Here is an 11,879-nt window from a genome sequence, read left to right as displayed (position 1 = left end):
TGCTCTAGTCTGTTTTCTTACACAAACTCCGCATGCAATGTTGAACGAACTTCATTTGGTGCACATGTAAATTGTCTCGAATTAGTCCAATAGCATGTTTTGAGATGGAACATCTTTGAACTTGTAATAAATGGTCTTAGCTATATATTCTTTTGTTTTTTTTGTGTGTGTGTGTGAGAAAGGGCTCCAAGATCATATATTAGATAAAGGATCAGCTTACATCAAGTTCAGCAAGAGAGATAATTCCTTGTGGGAAATTATCAAAATACACATGAAGGTAGAACTTGTCTTGCCATTAAGTGAGCAACACAATTTCCTGACCTTTTAAAATGAAAGAAAGAAAAAACATCGAACTAATAAAGCCATAACACATATGTCTTCTATGATCAAATCAAGAGGGGATTTGCCTTCCTTTTTCGACTCAAGCATCTTGATGACAGAGAGGGCGTTACATCACTCTAACTCAACCTGATTGCATCCCATATTGCGAGCAAGGAGCATTCCCATTGTAGCAGCCATGGCCTCAGCTAAGTCTACAACAACATTGCACTCAATTTTCTTCACTATGGCAGTCACTACCACCCCATTCTCGTCCCTTAAGACTGCTCCAATGCTAGCACCAGACTCGGAGAACGCTGCATCAGAGTTAACTTTGATATAACCAGCAGCAAGAGCATTCCACGCAGACCTGGAAGCCACCCCTCCTCTACGTACCCCACTAGCAGGAGCATTCCACGCAGACCTGGAAGCCACCCCTCCTCTACGTACCCCACCAGCAACCATCTTCCCATATGAACTATAATCCTCAACCAACTGGACAAACCCCACTACACCAATATCTCTATTCTGCCAAGGCTCATTGAACACTAGCTACAGAGTTTCGGTAAGACCATGCAGCTTAAGCAAGAGCGGCAAACAGGAGTAGTTCTTTCTTATTGACCCTCTCTTTAATCCATTCAAACATGTCAATAAACTCATCACAGGGTGCATCTCTTAACAAGTTAGCAAAGGGTGAAACCTCCCAGATCCTGCTCACATTCAGGCATAAAAATTGGCATGGATGATACTCTCCTGGTCACCATGACATAATTCACATAAACCCTCACTTCTGATGTGTCTTACTTGCAGCCTTCCAAGGGTAGCTAAAGATCCTGTGCAAGCTCTCTAAAGAAACATATGTAGCTTTGGAGAACCCCCAACATTCCAAATTGCATTCCATAGCTCTGCTCTACTGCCCCCAAATCGAGCAGCCCACCCCCGAAACGACCAAGCCAATACCTTGACATAAACACCATCACTCGCAGGCCACCAATACCAAGAATCCTCAACTCTTATTGTGCTTAAGTTGTGCTTAACGAGATTCCCATAACCACATTTGCATCGTTAGGAGACAAATGTTGCTGCAGAGCTTCAAGATTCCAGCAAATATGTGTACTGTCAATAAGATCAGCAACACGAAGGCCGACTAGACTCTCCAAATTAGGGGTGGGGACTGCTGTCACGTTTTCTCCAGGCAGCCAAGAATCACACCAAACATTAATGTTATGCCCGTTCCCCACCCTCCATTTCATACCATCCAGCAGAATGAACTTCGCCCCCCCACAAATACTTCTCCACACAAAACTCGGGTCATATCCCCTAAAAGATGACAAGAAATCACCATTCTTAAAATACTCTGCCTTAAGAACTTGAGCAGTGAGAGAATTTGGGTTACAAATTAATCTCCACCCTTGTTTAGCAAGAAGAGCTTGATTAAATAATTTTAAGTCTCGGAACCCCATACCCCCCATAGCTTTCGGTAAGCACAATTTTTCCCAACTAATCCAATGCAATTTTCTTTTCGTACCCGTAGCGCCCCACCAAAAACGAGCAATCATTGCATGAAATTTCATCAATAAGGGTATTCGGTATTCGAAACAAGCCCATCATATAAGTTGGGATGGCTTGAGCGACGGCCTTGATTGATAAGAACTTCCTTACCGGCTTGTGATAATAGTTTCTCCTTCCAACCTTACATCTTCTTCCATATTTTTTCTTTGAGACAAGAAAACACCATCTTTTTTATCTACCAATAATGGTCGGGAGCCCCAAGTAATTCTCATGCCTCTCCACTTGCCTAACACCTAGAGCCTTCAAAATATCATGTCTTCAAACCGCATCCACATTTTTGCTAAAATACGCTTCAGACTTATCAAAATTAATCTTTTGTCCCGATGCTTGTTCATACTGACCGTTAATTTCGGCAATTTTTTAGCATTCCTGAAGTGTCGCTCTAGCAAACAAAATACTATCATCCACAAAAAACAAATGGGATACCTTTGTAGCACCCCGGCAAACTTGAGCACCTGTAATCAGTCTCTCATTTGCAGCCTTATACAGAAGAGATGAGAAGGCTTTGGCACATAAGAGGAAAAGGTAAGGAGATATTGGATCTCCTTGCCTTAAACCACGAGAAGGAACAACATTCCCAGAAACTTGACCATCCCACTTAAAGGATTACGACACAAAGGACAAGCAAATCATAATTTTTCCAACCCACACGTCAGAGAACCCCAACTTTTTCATTACCCTCTCAAGGAAAGACCACTCCACCCGATCATACGCTTTACTCATATCTAATTTCAGAGCCAAAGTCCCATTTTTTCCTTCCTTCTTCCTTTTCATGGAGTGGAAAATTTCAAAAGCAACAATTGCATTATCAGTAATCACTCTACCTGGCACAAAAGCACTTTGATGGTGAGAAATAAGGTAAGGAAAAATGATTTTGAGCCGGTTTGCCAACACTTTCGAAATGAATTTATAGACAACATTGCATAGACTAATCGGGCGGAATTGAGTCATATTAGTTGGTTCTTGACATTTAGGAATAAGAACAATGCAAGTTTTATTTACATTACTCAAATCCCCACCATTTATCCACCAACTCTGAACAAACCCACAACATCCTTCCCAATAATGTGCCAACATTTTTGAAAAAAGAGTGCATGCATACCATCAATTCCGGGAGCTTTGTTAGGGTGCATTTGGGAGAGAGCATCAAATATTTCCTCCGCCGTCAGCATATTAATCAGCTTCTGATTCATCTCATCATTCACCAAACAATTTAGACCTGCAATAGCCTCCTTATAATTGGAAGGCTGTGAAGAACTAAAAATATTAGAAAAATATGAAGAAATAATTTCTTCAATTTTCCCTTCATCCTCATGCGTCACCCCATACTCATTAGTGAGTTTGTGAATGAAATTTCGCTGTTGTCGATGACTCGCCTTATGGTGAAAATAAGACGTGTTTTTGTCACCATCTTTGAGCTCATTCACCCGATCTCTTTCGTGCCAATAGGACTCATTAAGCCGCTGCAATTCATCTAATTCATTAACAATCTCCATACACTTCTCTAACATCGTCGCACCCGGATCCCGACTTTGCCTTTCTTGAAGCTCCACTTGCTTTAATTGGTATCACACATCGCAATTTTGGAGTTAATAGGCTGCCCTAATTGTAATTAAGGTGAGTTCCCCTAGCCCACTTGCTTTAATTGGTATCACACATTGCAATTTTGGAGTTAATAGGCTGCCCATCATCATCACTCCATATTTTCTTGAGCTCAGATTGGAACTCACAATTAGACAGCCACATAGACTCAAAATGGAAGCGTTCCTTACCTCTCTTACGCTTAGAAGCAATGTCAGTTTGAAGGAGGATTGGTGCGTGATTAGAATAGGTAATAGGAAAGTGTTTAACCTCCCTCATTGGAAACAGATTACACTCATCACAAGCAAGGAAATGATCAAGCCTTTCTCTTACCACAGTTCTCGGATCAGTACCTCAATACCGAGTGTAAATATTTCCAGAAAATCCGAAGTCCTCAAAATTGCAAATCTATATAGTCTCTCTCAACAGCTCTATCTTGCGCTCACTTCTCGGCACACCACTTTACTTCTCATCCTCGCTTAAAATTTCATTAAAATCCCCAAAAACCACCATAGGAAGAATGATAGTACTTTTTAGGGATTTCATTAACTCAAAGGTTAAGTGCTTGTTACCAGTTTTAGGCCATCCGTAAATACCCATAGCAGCTTATTTAGGAACATTCTCCATATCACGAATTTCAATAGGAGAATGGTGTCTTGAGTACGAAATCAAGTGAGCATTCACATCTTTCCGCCATAGCCTTATACCTCCAGAATTACCCTCACTACTCAAGCACACACCTTTCGAGAAACCACACCTATTTCGAATCAACTCCAATATTCTAGCATCAATCATAGTCTCCATTACTAAGACTATGTTAGGGCGCTCCCTCAAACACCAATTTTGGAGGGCTTGAACTCGCCGGGGATTGCCCAGGCCCCCACAGTTCCAACTGAATATTTTCATTTCTCTTCAAAGGTTTGGCCATTTCAAACACCTCATACTTTAATATTTCTGTCCCCAGAGCTAGTCGCTATATCATGTTTCAATCACTTCTCCATACTCCACACTACCAAACCCCCACTCTCACCCATAAGATCACTTGCTACCCGCTTCCTATGCACCACATTAGCCATAGCTATGTCATATTCAGTCCCAACCACACTCCCCTCTCTACTCATATGCCCCCCTTTTTTAAACACCCTCTCTCTAGCATTTACACTCCCTTTTACACCCTTCCTGTCCCCCTTACCCACAACAAAGCCGCCAACTTCCCCACTGCACACCGAATCGGCCATCTCTCCATCAAGGTCCTTAGAGGAAAAAGGAGATAACTCTTCTTTGTTCCCCTCCCCATTACAATCCACTTTTGGGCTCGCAAGGTGAGCTTGTTGTAAAATTAAATCCCCTCTTGCAGCTTTGTCTATACTCTCCTCTCTTACGTTTATGTCATCCTCCTTCCTATTACTCACCGATTTTGGCCCAAGCACCAGCTTATTTGATTCGTTTTCCACACGAGTCAGAGTAATCTCTCTTGCCACCGGATTACTACTCTTCTAACAGGACTTAGAGAGGCAAACCAGAGTTTGCGAGCAGCAGTGACTGGTCCTAACTTGAAAACATTCCGATTGTTGTAGGACTTAGAAGATCCTCACTTTCCTGTGCTCATCTTCTCAAGCAATTTTCTGTCCTTTTCACGAGTAGATAGCATTGAGCGTGAAGGCTTAAAAGGAGAAGCCCGCAACCATGGTCTGTACTGATACACAACATCCCCCATCTCTACCCCTTCCACCTCCTACAACACATTCAGTATCCGTATGGTCAATGATGCCACAATAGAAACAAAAGTCATCCAACCGTTCATATCGCACATCAATCTACTTAGTTTTCGAACCCCCTATAGCAAGGAACAAGATACGTCTCAACGATTTATTCACATCCACCATAACCCGAATTCTCACGAATTCTCCCCATCCTAATGGGTCTGACTCATCGAACTAATTAAATCCACCAAGAATATCACCTACCTCTTGCGTAATTGATAAACTACGCTTATTAAAAGGCATATCCATTAATCACACCCACTTTGGAGTCCAATAAAAAACAACTTTAGATGGTTGATCCTCCCCGTTAATCTCCTTCAACATTAGTAATTTACCGTCGAAAAACCACGACATTCCATCAATAACACGCTGTTTATCGTCCTCACTGACGAATTGGAAAATAAAGAGATTAGTCTCCATCATTCGAATAACAATGTTATCCTCAACTCTCCATACAGATGCCAGAGTTTTCTTCATAGATTCGAAATTAAAAGGTTTCACCGTACATAGTTTCCCAGCGAAAGCCAAGTGAAAGTAAACTTTCGAGTGAAAGTCATCCTCTCCTTTGACATCCAGCCTCTCTTCTACTACACAATTTTCCTCACTTGTGAGTTTGAATTTTCCTAATCCTTAATTAGATCATCACCCATGAGAGCAATTAGTCACGAAATTGAGATACAAAGCGAATGAAATTATTTTGACAAGAAATTGATCACACGAACGATACTCTAGACAAGGACAACAAAACCCTATATGAGGGACGTTTATAATTATTCCTTTTTCTCAGTTTTATTAAATGTTTTAAAAAAAACTTGTGAGGTTTCTTTGCATCTAACTGTCATTATATTGAACATAGTGATTCTTATGTTGAGCATAATGACCAATGTTTCTAATGTGTCATTTTGCAAAGCATGACACCATAACATGATGATGTGTGATGTTATGATCGGTCAATTTTTTATTTATTTTTAAAAGCCTAGATGCACAATACATGTATGTATAATTGTAAATGCATGTATTTTTTTTAAAGAATACGTAATTATAGTTTTAAAAAATCTATTTTTATCTTTCTAAAATCATTTTTGAAAATTAAATTATACTTAAAATTTAGAGAATAAAAAATCATCATTGTTCTTTATTGTTCATCATTGTTCTTCATTTATGATCTAAATTAACCACCCCCAACATATTGTAAAATCTATTCACAACTTAGACCAAAATTCCAACAAAAAAATTCCGTCCAAACATCGGATTTATTGGGTTTCAAATCTGCTTTCATGATCTATATACAAATTTCCTTTTTGGGTTCGATTGATAATTTTGATTTATGTAAAAATCAAGTTGTTTGATGGTTTTAAGGATGAAAATAGATTTAGGAGTGTGTATTACAATGATTTAAAGCACGAATCTTTCAATTTTTATGAACATCACTGGATAACGAGGGTGTACTTTGCAATTTAGAGTTCGATTTTTTTTTCGCAAACTTATTAGATCCAGAATTGAGATCAACGATTTTTTTAATCTGTTTGTGGTTAGATAATTACCTGTACTGAGTTAGATAATTACCTGTATTTATTTAGGTCATTACCTAACTCACAAACGATTTCGAGAAAACTTAATTACATTTATCGGATCAAATAGGGGTTGCGAACAAAAAAAAAAAGCGACCATTTCATCTTCTATGTACACACTTGATACTCCTTGTTCTTTGACAAAATTGCACAATTTGAGTTCACATAAATCATATTTTTAAACCATTCAAAGAGGAATTTGTTTCCAATTTTTTATCCCGATTTTAGTTCGGATTTAAAAATTTATCAACAACTAACATTTATTTTGGAAATGAGGAGCTAATCTATGACATGATTGATGAACGATGATGAACAATTTTAATTTTTAATTATAATTATAAATTCAAAAATTAGTTATTATTATAAAAATAGACTTTCTAATTATAATTGTGTATTTCATAAAAAATAATACATGTATTAAAAAGAATACATACAAAAATAAAATTTTAATTCATTATGGACATTAAAAATAATTCAAAATGAAAATAAAAGTACTAAATACAAGCCAATAAGATTACACTACATCAGCAAACCGTGGTGTCATTTTTAAAGAATGACATTGTAGAATTTTCAGCATACTGACCCTAATTTTAATATAGTGACCTTCATCATTCATATTAACCATTATATAAAAAATTTCATTTAAAAACAAAAATCCTCTTATAGCCTTTATAATACCATATACAATAACTTTTATCTTAATGTAGTGATCTGGGCTTTTTTTTTTTTTTTTTTTTTTTTTTTTTTTTTTATTATTTTTGTTTTTTATTATTTTTTTTATTAATAAAACAACCATAATATCATCTCTGATGTTAGTAGTCCACAATAAATTATCATGAACCATGTTAATTTAAGAATTTGTATCAAGAGAGTGAGAGACTCATTTATATATTATTACAATCAACTTGTCCTAGAATAACTTTAACCTATCGAGTAGAAGTATGGTAAGGTTTGTGTAGGGAATATTTCAAGCATTACCCCTAGCTTGAACCCCACTGTGATCATACACTTAAGCATGGTGGCGTCCAAAGGGAAAGAAGATAGAGCAAAAGAGTCGACAACAAGTTTTTTAGGAACTTGTAAACCGTTCACAAGGTGAAGGTTACACCCCTTAACGATCCAAGAGATCGTCAACTTCATAAGGTCTTGAACCAAATAGGGTTCAGGGATGAAGGTACAAATCCAACCTAAAAGAGATTGAACCTGCCCTAATAATAGACCTCTACTTTAATCTGATCGTATTCATGTGTGCTTTTTGACTAACATGCAATCAATAGGATTACCCTAAACCTGTTTAATCTATGTTGGTTTAATATTAATGCACAAAAAAAAACTATTATTGGCGATCACTTGAATTATAATCAAATTAACCCTAACAAGATTATTAATTATCTTATTAAGCATGATTACAAGTACAAATTTCCCTTTAAACATGCATAAAATGTGTGATCAAGCAATAATAAAATATATATCAAGCAACATAATCAAAACAATTATTATAACAATTATAATCATAAAAATAATCATCATAAAAATTATAATCATAATATTCATGTAAAAGCATAGAAAAACTTAAATTTATCAAAAAAAAAATTAACCCAGAAATTTAACCAACAAAGACAATCCATATAATTTCGAACAAATATAGAAAAATCAAACCAAAAATCGAAAAAAGCAACATTAATTAATCTAAACAATTTAACCCACAAATAAAATGCACAAAAGTTAAACCAAACAACTCAAAAAAATTAAATAAAAAATAAACAAAAAATTCGAACACTAATGAAAATTTGAACAAAAATTCAACTCACAAAAATTCGAACAACAATCACACAATTTCGACAAAAATCGAACCACTATTCAAACAAAACCAACAAAAATTCGAACCAAAACTCAAACAAAAACACAAACAAAAACACAAACAAAAATCGGAAAAAAAATCGAACAATCATGAAAATTAGAGAACAAAATAAAACTACAAAAATTGAAAATAAACAAAAATATAATAAAAATTCAGAGAAGAAACACATACCTTTCACAAAACTTCTTCCTTTTTAGGTTTATATGGTCAAATTCGACCATAAAAATTCCAGATCTGGAATTTTCATGGTCGAATTTGACCATTAATACCAAACTTTGACAAAAATACAACACCACAATTCGTTAGTTGAACGAAATCCTAAGAAAAAGATAGAATGAAGAAGAAACAAAGAAATAGAGAGCGAAAATCCTTAGGAAAGAGAACGAGAAGGAGAAGAGGAAAGATTACGGGAGGGAGAATAGGAGGAAATTCAGAGAAAGAGAAAGGAAAAAAAGGAAAGAGAATAGAAAGTAAAAGAGAAGATAGAGAGCAGATTAGGGAGGATGAGGAGAATCGTGAGAAGAGAGAGAAAGGAAAAGGAAGAGATAGTAAGGAAATAGGAGAGGTGGAGGCGGTTCATTAATATTAGGGTTGAGGTGAGTTCGACACTCAAATTATACCTTTTAATTTTTTTTAATAAAAATTTACCCTTTTGCGACCGTTTTAAAAACGGTCGCAATTCTTGTTTAGTTTTATTTTTCACATGAATTTTATATTAAAAAAATGATAAAATACCTTTGCGACCGTTTAATAGGCAAAAAACGGTCGCAAATCTACGACCGCCTTAGAAACGGTCTTAAATTTGCGACTGTGTCAAAATCGGTCGCAGATTTTATATTTTGCGACCGTTTTAATAACGGTTGTAAAAAAACAGTTGCAATTTGACCGAATATTAGTAGTGTGAGAAACAATTTTTTACAAAAATATATCGGTAAAAAGATCAATAGTTGTATAATCATCTACTTTATAAGAATCGTGAGTTTATGATTGACTTCCTGATTGTTATAAGCTTCATTAGCTTCTTCCGTTCCTAGCTAGGAAATGATGTTGCGTAGCTATGGATCGGAGCAAAAGGAATCCTAGTGATAACATCTGCCAGCTATTACGTGTAGTAGTGTGAACATGTTGACCTTATGATTTTGATGATGGCACAACTTAACTTATTTACAAACTAATAAGAGCTTGATTGTTTAAGTGTGTGATCAGTTGCAATGGCCAGGAGAATTGAGTGTCTTGCAAAGATTCCAAGAGGAAAAGATAGCCAGGAACAAAGAAATCCAAAAAGAGAAGAGTTCCCGTGCTTCAGAAATGAAAGCTTGAAAAGAGAAGTTTCCCTCAAGGAACAAAAGGTTCGAAGTAGAAGCTTCACCGGAGAAGAGAAGTTCCTTCTAAGGAACAGAAGCCTCAGAGTAGAAACTTCATCAGAGAAACATGAAGATTAATATATTTGTTTATTTTAGGATTTATTAAAGTATAAGAAATAGATTACACTCGAATTTACTATGTGAAATTGGTCTAAAGGATAGAATTGTGCAAGGCATGTTTTTAGGAAAACAATTGGCTCTTAAAGTTTATCTTTTTATAAAAAGGATTTTATTTTCTTTTAATTTCAAAATAGTCGGTTTACAAAATTGAATCTAGTTTTAGTTTTCCAAAACTTGCGGCCTACTTCCCATGATCTTTCCCATATCATGGTCTTGCACATTAACGAGTTCATGTCCTTAATTTTAGGATATGTTCTTCTTAGTGGGTTGGAGTAGTGGTGTCATGGATAAGCTAAACAAAGAGATTTTTCCAAAGCGAATTTTAGTTTTTAATTAGTCAGTTGATTTCAGTTGGATAATATCACCCTTGTTCAAATAGATTTCATCTTTTGTTTTCTTTAATAGAGTCAAGAGTCCAATTCCACATTAGGGAAAAAGAGTATTCTATGTTCTTATATTAGAGTTTATTATTTCGAGTTGTATTTCGGAAAATTGGGAACTTTGAGTGAACTTCAGTTTAGGAGAAAGAGAAGTGAGAAAGAGAAGAGAAAGAGAAGAGAGAAAGAGAAGAGACGAATAACAAGTTGGGTGACTTGTTGCTTGGGGCTTTGAGTTCGTTGAGGAACTTGAAGTTAGAGTCCTTATTTTGTAATATGCCTTTTGCACTATTATAGTAAAGATTATTTTCCTACAATCCCAAGTGGTCGTGGTTTTTCTCCTTGTTTAGGGCCAAGGAGTTTTCCACGTAAAATCTCTCTTGCACTTTTAATTCCTTTTGCTTAATTGTTTTATTTCTGCAAAAAGTTTGATAAATCTGTTGTAACACCCCGACCCCAAAAAAATTAGGGAGGGGCCTATTGTCACAAAATGCGCATCGAGGGCCAACAACTGTCCCCATAAACCAACACAAGTCCAAAACTTCCCAGGAGGTCACCCATCCCAAGACTACTCTCAACCAAGCACGCTTAACTGTGGAGTATCTTAGCAAATGAGCTCCCTAAAAAGAAGATGCACCTTGTTGATATGAGTAGTATATCAAATCCTTTTAAAGCAATCATGAGGGGTATTACATACACCCCCACTTGAGAACGGCAACGCCCTCGTTGCGTCTGGAAAGCTAGGGACTCCAGTATTACGCCTGATAGCAACTGGGTAGCCTAAGTGTTACATCCAGTCTGGCTATGGCCATATGGCCCCAGAATTCTCCCCCGCTAGGCGACTAACATAGGATTAATTATCCACGGTCAGCACACGGTCGCAGGGTTGCTCTGATACCATTTGTAACACCCCGACTCCAAAAAAATTAGGGAGGGGCCTATTGTCACGAAATGCGCATCGAGGGCCAACAACTGTCCCCATAAACCAACACAAGTCCTTCCGGCGCATTTTGTCCTCACTTATGCGCACCCCGAGAAAACTTCCCAGGAGGTCACCCATCCCAAGACGACTCTCAACCAAGCACGCTTAACTGTGGAGTATCTTAGCAAATGAGCTCCCTAAAAAGAAGATGCACCTTGTTGATATGAGTAGTATATCAAATCCTTTTAAAGCAATCATGAGGGGTATTACATCTGTCATACTACAATTCAACCCCCCTTCTTGTAGTATTTTTTAAAACAACAATTGGTATCATGATAGGATAAAGTCATATCACCTAATCAAAAGTAATACCTAAGTCCTCTAACTAATTTAGATAGGGAAGTAGGGTCGAATGCACAGGGAAACAAGT

At 36.7% G+C, this 11,879-nt stretch overlaps 1 protein-coding gene across 1 annotated transcript; it reads right to left on the bottom strand.

Moving 5' to 3' along the window:
• Positions 1 to 2,250: 2,250 nt before the first annotated feature.
• Positions 2,251 to 3,401, bottom strand: LOC145635052 (uncharacterized). Its single transcript, XM_081686350.1, has 3 exons — positions 2,993 to 3,401; positions 2,569 to 2,714; positions 2,251 to 2,487 (listed from the first exon to the last, which is right to left on the bottom strand). Exons 1-3 carry the CDS (start codon positions 3,399 to 3,401, stop codon positions 2,251 to 2,253), a joined length of 792 nt encoding a protein of 263 aa, XP_081542476.1.
• Between the last annotated feature and the right edge of the window lie 8,478 nt (positions 3,402 to 11,879).

Source organism: Chenopodium album, chromosome 1 (assembly GCF_948465745.1).
Source record: "Chenopodium album chromosome 1, dcCheAlbu1.1, whole genome shotgun sequence".
Classification (NCBI taxonomy): domain Eukaryota; kingdom Viridiplantae; phylum Streptophyta; class Magnoliopsida; order Caryophyllales; family Amaranthaceae; genus Chenopodium; species Chenopodium album.
Note: the sequence above shows the minus strand (reverse complement) of the source record. Positions and strands in the feature narration are given on the sequence as shown.